Raw genomic sequence first — 19,632 nt, forward strand, 5'->3', positions numbered from 1 at the left:
CCTCCATCCTTTTACCCCCTCCACTTTTCTTACCTCCTTCCTATCCCCTCTCCTGGGTAGGCTGAGATTCTTTAATATTTTATAATGCTTATTCAGTCTAAACTATAGACATGTCTGCTTCCAGCCATGACAAATAAACTAGTACTAAACTAGCCCCTCTCCATAAAAACTGTGAAACTGGGCAAAATATACGAGGCACTGGGCAATGGGCAGTTCAAGATTGTGATCCTTGGCACAAAGGAGGTGGGACTCTATTTCCTTGACTCTTTACCTGTGTGGAATTTTCTGATCCCAGCAGTTTGCTGAAGTCCAAGTAGTCAATGACAGTTTCGCTGAGCTGAGGAAGCAGGGATCAGAATTTAGGGCTGTCAAAGGAGCTGGAACTGCAGGGACATATTCCAGCAAGGAAGAACTATACAGAGAGGAGGACCAGACATCTGTGTAAAGTCCCTTATGAATTCTTGCGTGAGCCTGGGCTGGGCAGACATGAGGTGAGACTTCAAAAGCCATGCTAGAGGGTAGCTGCTAATAGGCTGGAAGCTACAGGACAGGCAATGCTCCATGGGAGACTACGGAGTTCTCCCACCATCAGAATCCCCTCATTTACATGCCAGGCACCCAGTTGAGACACAAGAAAGGCCACACCTTAGAAATGAAGACCATGACCAACAGTAAGGCTTTCCTATCAATGTTTAAGTCTTAACAAGAACTGCAGGAGTGATAAAACTTAGAGCTTGAGACCTACCTAGTTTGAAGGGATTAGGAAATACCTAGGTATTTTTCACAAATACACCTTAACAAAAAAAATAATAATAATACAAATCTACACAAGTACAAGATAATCAGCTAAATATTGAACCGACGTAAACTTCAGAGAAAGAGAAGAGAATCCAGAGTCTTCATATCATTCACCATATCCAGTATAAAACTCAAAACCTGCCACTAATACAAATAAACAGAATAATAGAAATCATGGTCAAGAAAAAAGTGCAACCTTGTGACTTAAAGATGGCCCAGATAATTATATTAGCAGACAAAAATTTTAATGCAACTACTAGAAAAATGTTCAAAGCCTTAAAGAAAAATATAGCCTCAATGGTAAATAGATAGGGAATCTTGGCAATACAAAGGAAACTATTAATAAAGAATCATATAGAAATTCTATAACTTAAAAATATACTAACCTGAAACTAATATAACACTGTATGTTAACTATATTGATTTTTAAAATTTTTTTAATTAAAAAAATGTTTTAGTGTTTATTTTTGAGACAGAGCGTGAGCTGGGATGGGACAGAGAGAGAGGGAGACACAGGATCCAAAGCACAGAGCCTGATGTGGGGCTCAAACTCACAAGCTATGAGATTATGAACTGAGCTGAATTCAGACACTTAATGAACTAAGCCACCCAGGCGCTCCTATATTGAAATTTTAAAAAGAGTAAACTAACTGAAATTTAAAAATGCATGTATGAGCTTAATAGAAACTTTGAAGTAGAAGAAAAAGTGTCATTAAACTTGAAGGTATACCAATAGAAACTGTTTAATCTGAAAGAAAAAAAAGAAAAAATGTGCAAAAAACAGATTCTCAAAAACCTAGGAAAAAATACCAAAGAGTCTAGCACACATATAATCAGAGACCCAGAAGGAGAATAGGATGAAAATAGTAAAATAAATAAATAAATAAATAAATAAATAAATAAATAATATAAATATATATATATATAAAATATATAAATATAAAATATACAAAATTACATACACACACACACACACACACATATATAGGCTAAAATTCTCCCAAATTTGATTTAAAAAATCAAATTAGCTATTAGCTACAAGGAGTTTAGTCAATCCTAAGCAAGATAAATAAAAGAAAATCACACACGGGTACATTAAACCACTGAAAAACAAATACAAGAAAAATAAAGGAGTTAGAGGAAAAATGACACACTAGATACAGAAAAACCATGATATGAATAGTAGCTGGATTCTAATTAGAAACAATGGAGGCAAGAAGAATATGGAATACATTTTTACAGTGTTGACAGAAAAAACAAAACATTTAATTATCCCCAAAAAAGTATTTTCAAAATGGGAATGCAAAAAAGACATCTTTAGACAAACAGAAGCTGAGAACATTCACCCCTAGAAGTCCTATACTACATGATACTAACAATGTCTGTCATGCCAAAGGAAAATGACACCAAAGGTAAACATATATCTAGAAGAAGGAATGAATAACACCAGAAATGGCAAACAATTGGATAAATGGAAAGATTGCTCTTCTTCTCTGATTTCTTTAAAAGAAAACTAATCATGTAAAGCAAAAACAATAGTAAGGTGGAGTTTATAATGTAAGTAGAATTAAAGATACAACTAAAATAGCATAAAGAAGAGGGCAGATAGAATTCTACTGTTGTGAGGCTATTACATTTACAAAGAGAGATGTGTGTGAAATACAGTGTCAGTTATAAAATATAAGGTGTGCAGTGTGAAGTAGCAGCGTATTTACTCTAAGGAGACTTACCGATAAGCTAACAAAGTATTTTGTTAGCCTCTGAGCAAACACACAAAAAAGAGGTGTAATTAAAAAGCCAGTGAAGGAAATAAAATGGAATATGAAAAATATTCTGTAAACAAAAAAGAAAAAGTAGTAGCAAAAGAAGAAGGGCATCTATGAAAAACCCAAAGCTAACGTGATACTTAAGTAATAAAGGACTAAATGCCTTCCTGTTAAGATTAAGAACAAGGACAATATGTTCATTCTCATCTTTTCCATTCAACATTAGGTGGAAGTCCCTAGCCATTGCAAGAAGGCAGAGAGGGACAGAGAAAGAGAGAGAAAGAGAAAGAGAGGGAATGAAAAGGAAAAAATTTGGCTGTTCTTATTCACAGATATGACCATCTATGTGAAATATACTAAGTAATCTATTAAAATGTACTAGAACTAATAACTGAATTTAATAAGGTTACAGGATACAGGGTAAATATAGAAAAATCAGTTTAAACATTTTTTTTAACGTTTTATTTATTTTTGAGACAGAGAGAGACAGAGCATGAACGGGGGAGGGGCAGAGAGAGAGGGAGACACAGAATTGGAAGCAGGCTCCAGGCTCTGAGCCATCAGCCCAGAGCCCGACGCAGAGCTCGAACTCACGGACCGCGAGATCGTGACCTGAGCTGAAGTCGGACACTTTACCGACTGAGCCACTCAGGTGCCCCTAGAAAAACCAGTTTAAATGGCAGATATGAGACAAATTGAAAATAAAATTAAAATATCAATTATAATAACATAAAAAGCATAAGGTACTTGATAATAAGTTTAATAGAAATATGAAAAAAAACTATAGTGCAAACTTTAAAGCATTGCTGAAGGAAATTTAAAAATATTTGAGTAAATGGAGAAGTAAAATATGTTTATGGATTGGAACACTCTATTTAAGATGCTCTTTGTCCCTTATTTATCTATAAATTCAATATAACCTCCATCAATTTCCCAAAAAGTTTTATTTTGGTTTGGTGTGGTTTTTTTTTTTTAAGTAAATAAGGGAAAGCTGATTCTAAAATATATATGGAAATGTGAAGGATCTAGGATAACCAAAACAATTTTGAAAAATCTGGAGAACTTATACTTCCTGCTTTTAAGATACACTATTATATTACATAAATATTGTAATATAGTGTCCTATGGGAGAAGAGAGATTCCAGAAGCAGACCCAAACATCCATGCACAATTAATTTGCAACAACAATGCAAAGGCAATTTAGTGCAAAAAAAGGAGAATCTTTACAATAAATAGTATTTGAACAATTAAACATGATTCATTCCCTTAGACACATAATTCACATGGCATAGAAAAATTAACTCGAAATGGATCATAAACATAAATGTGAAACTTCAAACTATAAAACTTGTAAAAGAATGCATAAGAAAAGAAAATCCTCACTACTTTCGGAGGCACAGATTTCTTAGACAATATACAAAAAACACTGACCATAAAAGGGTCAAAGGACATAATACACTGCTACCCTTCAAAATACCATTAAGAAAAGTAAAAGGCTGGCTGCAATGCATTTGCAATGCATTAATCTGACAAGAGACATAGTTATAGGCAGAATAGATAGCATAAGACAAAATAAGGCAAATAATACAAACAAAAGTGAACAGAACTGTATAAGGTACACTTCATAAAAGAAGATATATAAATTGTCAGTAAGTATGTGAAAAGGTCCTCAGCACTATCAGTCATCAGAGACATGCAAATTAAAACAACAACGAGGCACTACTACACAACGAGTAGAGGTTAAAAATGAAAAGATTCAGGGGCGCCTGGGTGGCGCAGTCGGTTAAGCGTCCGACTTCAGCCAGGTCACGATCTCGCGGTCTGTGAGTTCGAGCCCCGCGTCGGGCTCTGGGTTGATGGCTCAGAGCCTGGAGCCTGTTTCCGATTCTGTGTCTCCCCTCTCTCTCTGTCCCAAAAATAAATAAACGTTGAAAAAAAAAAATTTAAAAAAACAAAAAAAACCAAAAAAAAACAAAAAAAAAATGAAAAGATTCAAAATACCAAGTGCTGGTAAAGATGCGGAGAAAGTGTAATTCTCATTTGTTGCAGGTGAGAATATAAAATGGTATAATCCCTTTGGGGAAAAAAGCCTGATAGTGTTTCATAAAATTAAACATAGAATTATCATATGATCCAGAAATTCTACTTTTAGGTATTTTATCTAAGAGAACTGATGATGTAAGTCCACAAAAAAAACCTGTACATCAAAGTTCACAGCAGGCTTTTTCATAAGAGTTAAAAACTGGAAACAATCCAACTATCCAAAAGTAAGTGAATGGATAATCACATTATGATATATCTATACAATGGAAGGCAATTCAGCAGTAAAACAAAAAGGACCATTTATAAATAGAACAACATGAACAGATTTCAGAAGCATTATGCTCATGAAGAAGCCAGGTATTTGCTTTTGAACAGAAAAAACCAATCCATAGTGATAAGAACCAGATCTGCAGTTGTTGAGGTGGAGCATGGAGAAGGATAGATCAAATGGCTAACAGATGCATGAAAAGATGCTCCACATCACTCATCACTAGGGAAATACAAATCAAAACCACGATGAGATACCACCTCACACCTGTCAGAATGGCTCACATTAACACAAGAAACAGCAGGTGTTGGCGAAGCTGCAGAGAAAGAGAAACCCTCTTGCGCTGCTGGAAGGACTGCAAACTGGTGCAGCCACCCTGGAACAGTATGGCAGTTCCTCAAAAAACTAAAAATAGAACTACCCTATGATCCAGCAATTGCACTACTAGGTATTTACCCAAAGGATACAAAAATACAATTCAAAAGGGTACATGCACCCCAATGTTTACAGCCGCAGTATCAACAACAGCCAAAGTATGGAGAGAGCCCAAACGTCCATCGATTGACAAATGCATAAAGAACATATGGTACATGTATACAATAGAGTATTACTCAGCCATCAAAAAAAACCCCACGAAATCTTGCCATTTGCAATGATGTGGAGGGAGCTAGAATGCTTTATGCTAAACAAAATAAGTCAATCAGAGAAAGACAAATATCATATGATTTCACTCATGTGGAATTTAAGAAACAAAACAGCTGAACATATGGGAAGGGAAAACCAAGAAAAAAAAGAGAAGAAAGAGAACCGAATCACAAAAGACCCTTAACGATAGGGAACAAACTGAGGGTTGATGGAGGGAGATGGTTAGGAGATGGGCTAGATGGGTGATAGGTATTAAGAAGGGCACTTATGATGAGCACTGGGTGTTGTATGAAAGTGATGAATCACTGAATTCTATTTCTGAAACCAATATTGCACTGTATGTTAACTACCTAAAATAAAGATTAAAAAAATTTAAGAGATGCCTGAGTGGCTCAGTGGGTTAAGCGTCTAACTCTTGATTTCGGTTCAGGTGATGATCTCATGGTTCATGGGATTAAGCCCCATATTGGGTCCCACACTGATCGTGCAGAGCCTGTTTGGGATTCTCTCTCCCTCTCTTTCTGCCCCTTCCCTGCTTGTGTGCTTGCTCTCTCTCTCTCTCTCTCTCTCTCTCAAAAATAAGTAACGTTAATTTTTTTTTAAAAAAAGGGACACTAGGATACTTTCTGGAATGATAAATTTATTCTATAAATTTAGAACAGTGTGGTGATTACATGCATATACATATTTGTTGAAACTACAGAAGAATTTTACCTGAGGAAATTATGAAATAAAATCTATGTTTTATTAAAAGTTTGAAAGTTCCATGCAAAGACAGGTTGAGTTCTCGAAAGGAAAGCCAATAAATAATTCAGATATCCAATAAATAATAAATAAAACTAAAATAGAGAAATAAAAAAATATTTTGAAGGTACATCTGCTATAAATATTAAATAGAGTATTTAATATTAAAGTTTGATTGTAGCTTCATGAGATTCACATGTCTTATTTTGTGGTGAGAAAAAACAAAGGTTTTCTGAACTTATCTATTTCTGGAGAGGTTAGTAACTCCTCTTACCTAACACTGAAGTCTATACAACGTTTGTGTTCTCTTCCCTTGACTGTATAAATGTCTCTTTCTAGAATAATATTAATCCTGAGATATATTTAATGCTAGGCTTTGGTTTTGTCTTCCACTTTGCAGTAATGCACAAATAATTAAAATTGGATAAATTTCCACAAAAGGAAATTCATGTTTTGCCTGATGTTTATTATATCTGGACAAAATGCAGACATAAAAATGCCTTTTCTTTATATCTCATGTTACCAAAGGAAAACTCATATCCAATGGCAGTTTGCTTTTTATCATGGTCTCACACTGAGGAAGAGATGAAGGAGAAAAATACATTTCTTCCATCAACTGTTTTCCACTGAGCAAGCAATGGAAAAGCACATCTCTGAAAATCAAAAACCTCTACCGACAGACCTCACATATCTTTCTTTTTGACCAACACCAACACCAACCAAAAACAGTGAAGAAAGGAAAGAGAAAACACTACAAATGTCTTCTGTGAACCATTACAAAATCAGAAAACTACTTTTCTAAAAATGTATCTCTGCCTCCACTAAGCATTTTCAAGTACGTTTTAATAACTTAGCATTTGGTTCGTTATCAAAAAGGAAAATCCAAAACATAGATAATCCTCCAATCCACAAAGCAATGATGACCTCAGCCCCAGAGGATCTGGGATACAGGAAGAGGATGAACTGATCCTGTGGACAGAAGCATGTTTACCTTGGGAGACCCTAGATCAGGGGTAACTGCTCCACCACCTCCCTGCTTTCCCATTTGCAATAACTTATGATTATCCATATATATCAGGGATCAATCTACACATGGTGCTTTCTGATATCATTTATGAGACTTCTGTGTCTGCATGAATCCATATGACCTTAGACCTTCCCAATATGTGCTAAATAAATAGTCAGCCTAGGAACCTTCACCTGCTTCCATTGGCATATTTGGTTAACATTCTTCAAAGTAAACACTTCAGGGAAGAAAAAAATTCATGTTCGCATTCTCCTGAAGAAAAAAGAAGCCTCCTTAACCAAAATCTAACATTTTGCTACAATTTGCTCCTAGGTGGTCACAGCCATAGCTTTTTCTTTTCACTCACAGGTGACTAGTTTAAATGAATATGAATATAAGTGAACTCACTAACACAGCTATTGTGAAATTGTACTTGGGCCTCAGCAATTCTATTTTAAACAAAGAACAGTCATGGTGCTTTGCAGCTGTTATGTAATTTTCACACTGAATGTCTCAGTTAACCTTCCCCAACTATGTGAAACAGCCAGGCATCCCAACGTCCACTTTTTAGAGGTGTAGAAAAGGGATCTGAGACTCCTGGAGGTCAAGTTCTGAACACCACTTAGTTCAGACATGACAAAGATAAAATGCAAACCCAGTTCTCCCTTTCCAAATCCTGTGCTCTCCAACAATCCCTGGTTGCTCCACGCAGGAAGTGTCAATTTAGACATTAAGGTGCGCAGAAGACTAGGAATATCACAATGTTTCATTTAGCATCTTCATTCTAAGGATGAAGAAACATAGTAGCTTAAGAAAAATCCCCTGAGCTGTAAAGTGCTGGGATACCTGCATATACAAAAATATGATCACACAGTGACCAATGAGAAACTAAATCTTTAAAAGATCAATAGACTTACTAAAAACCTTTCCCAGAGGGAAAATATCTGACTATCTCATAGCAGAAAACAAAGAATTCAAGGTGGATGGAAAGAATAAGAGAACTGAGTACTTCTCCAAAGCAGTGTCAAGGCTGGCCTAGAAGCAAGACTCGTGATTTCGCCATCAGCCTTTCTGTATCGTGGAAAGTACTTTCTGCCATGACCGTTCCAGTCCAATTCCCACTACATCTCACTTGTAACTCTATAGCAACTTATGTGCTAAGACTTAACTTCCAGAGTCTCTGAAGAACTTCAAAGTTTTATTAGAACCACCTGAATTGGTGAAAACCCACCCTAGATATATGTGAACCAAAGTGCTGGGGTGGGGGTGGGGCCCTGATACCTGAATTTGTAACCAGAAAATCCCACTCCAAGTTTCTTATAAACACTAGAGTTTGAGAACACTGCTCTACTGGACTGAAGTTTGAAAATAGAAACAGTATTCCCTATTGATTTCTTCTGAAGAAACCCTCTTTTGCCCTTTTGGTGATCACTTCTCAACTTCTCACTCTTATATGCCTCTTCTGGGCTCATTCCAGGGTGACTGATGAAAAACAGCCTTAAACATCTGCCTTGGGGTGGATGGGAACCCTGAACTGGGAAAGAGGAGGTTGGGAAAGCCCACTTTTAATCCTATGTTGATGTGGTTCTGATACTTCCTGACCATTTCCCCAGACAACTGTAAAATCCTGCCTTTTTTTTTTTTTTTGCAGAAAATATTAAAAGCTCATTACAGTCCTACCATACCTCTCTGAGCTGAATGCTACCAGCCACACCATCCACAGTTCATCCAGAGCATTTCAAGAGCTAATCAGGACGTGATAAGACAAATGGATTAGATGTTGGAACTGGATTCTTTTGGTTTGGCTTCTAAACCCACTCGCTGTGTATTCTTGAGAGGACTTCACTTTCTCTCATTTAAAAATAAGAAATTAAAGTGGATTTGTGTTTGGAATTTTCAGACACACCATAGAAAAAAAAATACATTTACATTGGAGGCCCTGGATGGCTCAGTCTGCTAAGCATCTGACTCTTGACTTCGACTCAGATCATGATCTCACAGTTAGTTCAAGCCCTGCATGGGTTCTGCACTGACAGTGGGGAGACTGCTCAGGATTCTCTCTTTCTTCTTCTCTCTCTGCCCCTCCCCTGCTCAGTCACTCTCTCTCTTTCTCAAAATAAATAAATAAACCTAAAAAAAAACATGCAAAAATACATTTACATTAATTGTGCACACACACGGATATTACAAACAGATTTCATGAGGGAACACCAAAGTTTGTATAATAAGCTGATACTTTCTAGTCTATGCTTTTCTATTCTATACTTTGAGCAAATTTCATGGCTGACTAATGAGTCATGAATGTTTTAGTGTTTGAAAACCATTGGAATAAGTGTTATATGGGTTTTTGTCTAAAGTTAAAGTAGAAAATGAATCAAGTACATTTGTCTATTCTCTTGTCCCCTCTTGGTAGGATTATATTAATGCATATGCAGTAGATACTAATATAATATAAAATTGCAATTTAAATTAGTAAAGTTAGCTAATCAACTACATTCTTTCAAGATTCAAATATCTTGTACTTTAAGAAAACATTTAAAACAGTCTCACAATCAACTACTAAGAAATTCTTCAGAATTTCTACCTATAAACATTTTACTTGTTCCTTTTTTTCTTTGTACTTCCCAGGCACATCTGGTTGCAGGCAGAAACAGTGATGAGGGAGGGAGTCAAAGTAATAACCAGAAACTGATCTCTTTCCTTCCAAACACATATTTAGGGGCTGACATCATAGCCCCGTGGCAAGAAATACAGATGGAAAAGTAACTGGATTCAAGTCAGGAAATTTAACCTTTATCAGATAAAGACAGGAAAGCCTTCAGCAGAGAAACTCACACCTGCTGTGAACTAGAAATCACCAGCCGAATATTGTCATTATTGCTCCGAAAATAACTTCGGCTAGAGCAATAAAATAGGACGAGGGCCAGTGATTAAGCCTCCACTGATGCTTTTTCCTGATACTGTTTTCTTCTATGGTAAATACAACAAATCAGACAACTGAAAAGAAGGCATCCCAACACCTCCTAGTTGCAGGTGGGCAGCTCCCTGGGACTCGGGCTGCCTGGAGGGTGAGCCCACTGGCTAACCAGCAGGGGCCCCACATCAGCCTCCTGCGCCCAGCCCCTCTCTGAGCAGTCCTGAGGGGCCACCCTCAACAATTCACGACAGCCAATCACTCACATCCTGCCGTATGGGAACCTGAGACAGGCTCTAAAGTGGTAAGTTGAGTCTGCCATATGGCTTCCTGGGTCCGTGGTCTGATTGCTGTTTAGAATATCTGACTGTGTTAGTCAGACCGATGAGTTCATCCAGTCAAAGGCAGGAGCACAGGGGCCAGCCGGGCTTGGCGAAGGACGGAAAGCAAACACTCCCTTGTCTGTGATTTCAGCCCTGTCTGGGCCAAACAGAGGCCAAAGTAATGATTATCACACAGGGAGGCAGATCGAAGAGTCTTTTGAGTTTGCCATGTCACGGTCCCTTTCTCATTTTGTCAAATCTCTTTTCTTGTGTTGTCTTTCTTTGTTAGTTTCTTTTCCTCTCCAGTTTGCTTTTTTTTTCCCCTTTTTCTCAACTTTCTTTTATGTTACTGGTCTCTTATCTCTCTGGAAACCTTTTTTAAATTAAGATCTAGCTTCAATAGCCTTCCTGCCAGATTATTTTGGTCACTCTTGGTTCTTAACTGCACTCGCTGTTGCCCTATAAGCAAGTGTGGCTATGTCTTACTTTGCATATCGTTACAAAGATTTCCATGGTATTTTCAGGAGGCCCCAACAGCATTGTATGTTATCTAAGACACAGCTAGTTTATTCGTGCAGCAGATTAGACTTGTGTTCACAGTTGATTACGGCCAGGAGACATCACAAAGATGATCAAATCCAATCCCTTAATTTTACAGATGAGAAAACTGTGGCCCAAAGAATTCAAGTGGCTTGCTCCCAATCCTAACCTAATATTCAGTGTGGTTTGGGCCAAATGTATGAGACAGATAAAACTACAGACGTATGGAAAATTGTGTGCACCCTGTAATTTCTTAAAAAGCCAATTTTGGTCAATGGATGTTAAACCCTTGGACAAAGTCCAGTGAATATATCAATTGCGTAACATAACCTATTGTAATTGCTGGGGTTTCAACTCCTCTGCTCTCGAGCTGGATAATAAACTGTCTCCGAGAAAGGGGCCCTCAGGACAGAAGGGTGTATGATTCACTCACACTCAGGTTTCTGGAGAAATCTAAAGCCATACTACCCAAACACAGAACTTGAACTACCAGAGAACAGCAGTTTTGCATGGAATACAGAATAGTGGCCAGCCACTCTGAAAAGAAATAACTGAGAAATTGGGAAGGGATTCTGAGTGAATGTTTTTTTTAAAAAAATATGTATTCATTCATTCATTTATTTATTTATGAGGGTGGGGATTTTAAAAGATAAGCACCTAAAGATCTCTGGAGGCAAGTCTCTGTTCCAGGGAGCATATCCTGCACAGGAAAAGCTTCCAGTACTTTCTCAAAAGAACATCAGTGAATCACATCATGCTGTTGGGGCAGCTCAGAGGCTGTGGGATGCGTGAGAAGCTCAGTCACCAAATGTATATTCTAGAGCTACACTGGATGGCATTTTTGTCCAGTAAATATCTTTCTAAATATGATGCCAAAGACCAGACTCTCTAAAAGGGCACACATCCCATGTGGGAACATGAGCCTAATAAAACATGATACCCTCATGAATTCCTTGTACTTTTGGGGCTGGGGGCATCTCTGGTTTACAAACTACCTCAAAGACCCTGCTTGCAGAAGATGTTTATTTCTCACACTGCACTTGCAAAGAGCAAAGTTAGGATGAGAATTAAATAACAGGAAAAATAATAAAAGAAATAAATGCTAAAAAGGTTCATTTTCATTAAGTCAAACTTAGAAATACATTTTTGTTAAGAAATGTTCCATTTCCTGCCATAGGGTTTCATGTTATAGTCTTTTACTCTTATGTGCTGCTGTCCTTTCTCTAATTTCTTTTTCTTCTAAGGTTTTTTTTTTAATTATCTATTTTGAGAGGGAGACAGAGAGAGCACATGCACATGAGTTGGGGAGGGGCGGATAGAGGGAGAGAGAGAGAGAATCCCAAGCAGGCTCCACTCTGTCAGCACGGAGCCCAGGGTGGGAAATTATGACCTGAGGCAAAACCAAGAGTCAGATGCCCAACTGACTGAACCACCCAGACACCCCCCTTTCTCTAATTTCTTAAAATTAGTATTTAGTCTCTTAAATAATTTTTAATTTTGATAGAATTTTAAGCTTGGAAGTTTAAGAACTAGCTCCCAAATTCCTCTCACCTAGATTTACTACATATTTGTATTTTGCCCTCATTGCTTTATCTCTGTCTCTTTCTCCAACTTACTCCCTTATTATCTGAACCAACTGAGAATAATTTGGAAACACGCAATGTCTTTACCTCTAAAAACATCAATGTATCATTCCTAAGAAGGAAAACATTCTCTGACAAAACACTGTACAATTATTATAATTAGAAAATTTAACACTGATACGGTACTCTGGTCTAATCATTATTTTTAAGAAGGAAGGTACTGGAGTCACCACACTCTTTTCTACATCAGCTTTCATTGTGCACCACGGGTTCAAAGATAAAGCATTCTCATAGTACTATTTTGTAAGGAACCAAGTTGGTACCAAGGAGATGATGCTGTTTTGTTACCTGCTGACACGTCAATTGCTTCATAGTTTATTAAAAAGCCTTCATATGCAAGGTCAGAGTCAGCCACAAATACAAGCATTAATGCATTGGTACTGCTGGTAAGAGAGGGCGGGACTGATTTTCCACAATATCTGTGCAAAACCAAGAAGGAACAGAGGTTTAAATTTTTTTTAGTATACTTGAAATGAGGTACCAAATATTAGGACATGTAAAAATAAAAATAGTATCCCCTATTAACCTTAAAAACCAAATATATTTCAGGCACAAAACATTCAGAAAGTTGCTGAAGCTCATCGTATTCATGATTACTTCCCTGAAATGGTTTTAAGTGTTATACTTACCTGTGTGGCTTGTCGTACATAAGAAGTTTAGTGAAATGAGATAGCAGAAGCTCTAGTAAGTCACTGTATATCATATGAATTAACTTCTTAATAAAAATGTAATAAACTTACACAACAGAGGGAAACCATATACCATAAACTACAGTTTATAAACTACAGTCAACTCCATCATTGGAGGCATTATGACTTTGAGCAGATGACTCAACCTTGGCGCCTCAGTTTTCCCTTCTCTAAAATGGGGGTCATGATAGTAACTACTTCATAGAATTTCATAGAATTGCTTTCAGAATTTTGAGTTAGTATACTGCATAGAAGAGGCTTAGATCAGTGCCTAGAATAGTGAGCCCTATAGAGGTGGACTCTATTATCTTTAAACACCTGGCCTGTGCAGAGGTAAAAGTTTGATTACTGAGCCATGTTAAATTTTTGCCTAGTAGAACCAATGTGACTCAGAAAAACTATTCTAATAATGCTGAAAATAGAGAGTAATGCTCAAATTAATGCTAAAAGATATTCCAAGAGCTTATTTCTAGAGAAACACCTATGAGAGTGATTAGAAAATAGAAATCTCAAATCAAAGCAAATTAACCAAATGGAATCAAAGTAAATTAACCAAATGGAATCAAAGCAAATTAACCAAATGGAATGGCATGGGAAAAATATACAAAAACAAAAATAAGAGGTAGTGTTGAATATGGGAAATAGATGAGTTAAGTTCCGAGGGAGGAAAAGAAAAATCTGCATTGTTAAAGGATTTAATATCCCGAGCAAAACAAAGGTAAGTGAATGAAAAATTTACATGTCTTTTTATATGCACATATTAACCAGATTTGGGCAAGATTATTACAGCTTATGTCACTCATCAAAAATTATATATTTTGCAGTGACTATGATCAAGTCTCATAAAAAAGAAGAAAAATTGTAAAATGAAAGATGAAGAGTAAGAGAAAAAATGAAGAGGGAGAAAAAACTAGGAGAAGAAATAAGTTTAAGAAAATAATGAATAAAGGGAAAATGTTTAAAATAGATGAGAAAAAATAAAATGAAATGTAAGAAGAAATAAAAAAGAAATCATCAGATCCCCATTTCCAACAAAGATGTAATAACAGGGGCTCGATATAAACTTTTACATGAAACAACTAAAAATGTGGACAAAATATATAAAGCAATGGATCTCAAGACACTGGATATCAAACAAGAAGGACAATGATTCTTCAGAGACAACAAACAAGTGAGTTTGAAAGCAAAACTGGAAATGATTAAGTTGTTCCCAGGTAACGTAATATATCCTTAAAGAAAGCTCAACATATGTGGAATTTAAGAAACAAAACAAACAAGGGGTGCCTGGTTGGTTCAGTCAGTTGAGCATCTGAATATTGTTTTTGGCTAAGGTCATGATTCCAGAGTTGTGGGATCAAGCCTTGCATTGGGTTCCACACAGAGCATGGAGCCTACTTAAGATTCTCTCTCTCTCTCTTTCTCTCTCCCTGTCTCTATCTCTAGCTCTATCTCTATCTCTTTCTGCCTTCTTCCCTACTCTCAGAAAGAGAGAAAGAAAGAAAGAAAGAAAGAAAGAAAGAAAGAAAGAAAGAAAGAAAGAAAGAAAGAAAGAAAGAAGCAAGCAAAGGGGGAAGAAAAGGAGTGAGGCAAACCAAGAAACACACTCTTAACTATAGCGAACAAACTGGTGGTTACCAGAGGGGAGGTGGGTGGGAGGATGGGTGAAATAGGTGATGAGTGCACTTGTGATGAGCACTGGGTGTTGTATGGAAGTGTTGAATCACTATATTGTACACCTGAAACTAATATGACACTGTATGTCACTAACTGGAATTGAAATAAATAATAAAAAAATAAACCTCAAAAACACATATAGGAATACAATACTGTCCAGTACACAAAAATACAAATTTGAAAAAATATCTGGCATCTTATCAAATATTACCAGGCATGAAAAGTAAGAAAGTAGAATCCATAATGAGAAGAAAATTTTACCAATCAGAACACAGCAAGAAATGACATAGATGACTGAATTAGCAAACAAAAATATTAAAATAGTTATAACTGTATCCCAAAGATTTAAGAAGCAAGAGGAAAAAAATAATGTGTAGAGACAAGGAAGATATAAAGATGGCCCAAACTGAATTTCCAGAAATGAAAACTATAATGCCTAAGATGAAAGATACACTTGGTAGGATTAATAGCATAAGAGATACTGCAGAAGAAAAGATTAGCACACTTGAATACACAGCAATAGAAGCTTTCCAAAATGAAACACCCAGAGAACAAAACTCAAAATCTAATGAACAGAGTTCATGAAGGAATTCTGGGAAATATCAAAGGGCCTAAGACACCTATAACCAGAGTCCCCAAAGAGGACTAAACTAATGGCCCCCAAATTTTTCAATTTGATAAAACTACTGTATTTCAAGAAAAAGTATTTCAAGAACTAATGGCCAAAAAATTTTCAATTTGATAAAACTATAATCGCTCAGATCCTAGAAGCTCAACGACAAAAAATTATGCTAAGAAAAGCCAGACCCCCCAAAAAAGAATACATACAATATAATTCCATATTTATACAACTCTAGAATATGCAAGCTAATTTACAGCAATAGAAATGGTGGTGCTTTCCTAGGGGTGGGGATGAAGGATGGAAGTAAGGAATTATAATTGTCAGAAAGTTATGGGAGTAATGGATGTGTATATTATCTTGATTTTTGTAATGTTTTCATGGGTATGCTTAACTTACACAAAACTTAATGGCTGAAGACTAAGGCTACAGAGTAGTAAGTAGTGATGCAGAAATGGTCATTAAGAAGCGTGTTGATCTCATCTGGTTTTTATAACACAACATGGTACATTTTAACATCCTTCAACACAATAGGAAAGAAAGAAAGCAGGAAACTTTTGTGTTAAAAAAAATAAATAAAAACAAAATATTCTCACCTCCCAAGAAATGTCCCAGAACCAGTGTCATAAACTTCCAAGTAGTCATTTGTGCAATTGTAATGGAACTCCAGATGAAATCTCCTGAATATCAAATGAATCAGGTAGCCAGGTTGGACTAATATATGCCAAGTACAGTTGATACCATGAGGGTAGATATTTGGGTGGCCAGGACTTTGAATGATTCCTGTTGATTCTGTGAGAATTTTTCCACATGCTGTTGAAATAAAAATAATAATCATTATTAGAACCAGTAACCAACAAGCTACCTGAAAATTCAAACTAAAACAATTGGACATAACCTCTTAAAAGCTGAAAAAGAAAAATGTTCCCCATATGCCCCTTAAGTGAACTTAGTTCCTCCCTTATTAATAGAAATCAGTTAACTACTGATATGTACTGATTAAGAAATATATTTTTTCTTTGGCTTTGAATGTACTTTAAAATTTTTACAATGTAGATAGCTACATATCTACAGTGTAGATGAATTTTCTATAATAATTTATTTCCACTGTTTACTTTTTCTGCCAAGAGACAACGCAGGAGAAAAAAATCAGTATCTTACCTAATTCTGCAGTACTGAATTTAGCCATGAAACCACGATTTTCAGTAGAAGAACTTTTCACAAATATGACATAAAGAAAATTGTACACAGATGTTATAAATGAAGGTATGTCTGTGCCACAATATTTTTTATTTTCAGGAGAACCCAAAATGGAACTACTACCAATCTAGTAAAAAAAAAAAAAAGATATATTTAAATTTATTTTGTTAGGTATTATTTTTGAAAATTGTTTTGAAAATAATTGTTTTTGAAATATTTTTATCAATGCAGTAAAAATAAATTGTAGCCACCACCAAAGAAACTCTATATCCATTAGCAGTCATTACCCATTTCTGAACCCCAGGCTCAGATTGTCCATTCTGGGCATTTCAAATAAATAAAATCACACACTACATGGTCTTGTGTGACTATCTTCTTTCACTCCATCTGTTTTCAAAATTCATCCATGTAACATGTGCCATTTCTTCATTCCTTCTTAATGACCTATAATATTCCATTATATGGATATACCACTTTTATTAATCCATTCATCATTTGATGGAAATTTATATTGTTTCTACTTTTTGGCTACCAAGAATAATGAGTATAGTCATTTATGTATGAATTTTTGTGTGGACATGTATTCATTTCCTTTGGATATACACCTAGAAGTGGAATTCCTGGATCAAATGATAAATGATAATTTCTGGATCAAATGTTTATTTTTTTGTGGAACTTGCAATTGTTTTCCAATGTGACTGTACCATTTTATATGCTTACTAGCATTGAAAGTGTAAAAGATTCCAATTTCTCTATATCCTTGTCAACACTCATTATTTTATGACTTCATGATTATAGCCATCCCAGTGCTTGTGAAGTAGCATCTCATTACGGTTTGATTTGTATTTCCCTGAAGATTAGTGATATTGAGCACTGTTTCATATGATTATGGGGTATTTGTATATCTTCTTTGGAGAAATATATATTTAGATTATTTACCCATTTTAAAAATTAAATTGCTTTTAATTTTGATGAAGTCAAATTTTTCTATTTTTTCTTTTGTTGTGCTCTTTGTGTAATATCTAAGAAGGCTTGGCCTAACCTAGGTGACAATGTTTTCTTCTAAAGTTTCATTGTTTTAGCTCCCACATATAGGTCTATGATCCATTTTTAATTAATTTCTGTGTATGGTGTAAGGAAGAGGTCTGCTCTCATAATTCTGCATGTGGATATTAAGCACCTTTTGTTGAAAATACTATTTTTTCTCACTGAAATGTTGTGGCACCCCTTTCCAGAACCATAAACGTTGCTGGCCGTAAAGGTATGGATTTATTTCTATATTTCCAATTCTATTCTATTGTTCCATATTTTTGTCCTTACTCAACTAACATACTATCTTTATTACTGTAGCTTTGCTCCAGGTTTTGAAATTGGTCAAGTGTGAGTCTTCCAACGTGGTTCTTCTTTTCCAAAAATACTTTCTGGCATTTCCATATGAATTTTACAATCAGCTTGTGAATTTCTGCAGAACGTGTCAGCTGGGATTTTGATAGGGATTAAATGGAATCTTTAGATATATTTGGGGAGTACTACCAACTGAACAACATTAAGTCTTCTAATCCATGAACATGGGATGTCTTTCCACTTATTTAGGTCTTTAATTTCCTTCAACAATGCTTTGAGAGCACAAGTTTTACGTGTCTTTTTAAAGACGTATTTCTCAATGTTTATTGTTTTTTTATACTGTTGTAAATGGCATTGTCTGCTTGGTTTCATTTTCAACTTGTTCATTGCTAGTGTATAGAAAAGCAAATGACTTTCATATTTTGATCTTGTATCATGCAGCTTGCTGAATATGTTTGTGTGTGTGGATTCCTTCTAATAGTTTGTGTGTATGTATGTGTGAATTCCTTTTGATTTTCTATATACAAGATCATGTCACCTGTGAAAAGAGAGAGTTTTACTCCTTGCTTTTCATTTTGAATGCATTTTCACTCCTTTTATTTGCTTAATTGCCCTAGCTAAAATTTCCAGTATAATGTTAAATAGAAGTAGTGAGAACAGACATCTTTGCCTTTTTACTGACAATAAGGGCAAAGGATTTAGTGTTTTATCATTAAATATGATGCTAGTTATGGGCTTTTTATACACGCCCATTTTGGGATTAAGGAAGTTCCCTTCTATTCCTAGTTTGTTGAGTATTTTTATCATGAAAAGATGCTGAATTTTGTCAAGTGCTTTTTTTTGCATCTATTGAGGTAATCATGTGGAGAGTTTTTCCTTTATTTTATTTTACATCACTGACTTTTGAATATATACCAACCTTACATTCCTGGGGTAAATCCCACTTGGTCATGGTGTATATTCCTCCTTATATGCAGCTGAATTCAGTTAGCTAGTACTTTGTTGAGGATTTCTGCATCTATATTTATAAGAGATATTGGTCTATACAAACTAGTTTTGTTTCATATAGCTGATCTGAGAATAACATGACATAATATTTTTAATTATATTCCGCCAAATACAAATATCCAAAGTTATTTCACTCTTACCTCAATATAATCTGTATCACAGTGGGCAGAATTTCCTATTTCAAAGGCAGTGAAATTGAGAATAACTACTTGGCTTTGGGGTTGGTAGATTGTCCACCTGCAGACCCTTTCTCCTGGGTACACATTAGGATAAAAAGGTGAGCGAATGACCCCTTCTCCAGTTAATTCTCCTCCACAAGCTGTAAATATGAAAACGATAGTAGAGTTTGTTCAGAGATAAATGATTTTTGCCTTCACTTTCATTGCGAAGTTTAATTCTGCATAGAAA

General features: G+C 35.8%; 1 protein-coding gene across 2 annotated transcripts in view; it reads right to left on the minus strand.

The window, feature by feature from the left end:
* CUBN (cubilin) overlaps positions 1–19,632 on the minus strand; it is a 284,543-nt gene that overhangs the window by 204,275 nt on the left and 60,636 nt on the right. For both annotated transcript variants that reach the window (XM_023256399.2, XM_003988129.5), the window contains exons 19-22: positions 19,365–19,543; positions 16,834–16,999; positions 16,269–16,485; positions 12,979–13,109 (exon numbers count right to left, since the gene is read on the minus strand). In XM_023256399.2, coding sequence (XP_023112167.2) covers positions 12,979–13,109; positions 16,269–16,485; positions 16,834–16,999; positions 19,365–19,543 — 693 coding nt within the window. The remainder of the gene's footprint in view (positions 1–12,978; positions 13,110–16,268; positions 16,486–16,833; positions 17,000–19,364; positions 19,544–19,632) is intronic.

The sequence above is a fragment of the Felis catus genome, chromosome B4 (assembly GCF_018350175.1).
Source record: "Felis catus isolate Fca126 chromosome B4, F.catus_Fca126_mat1.0, whole genome shotgun sequence".
Classification (NCBI taxonomy): Eukaryota; Metazoa; Chordata; class Mammalia; order Carnivora; family Felidae; genus Felis; species Felis catus.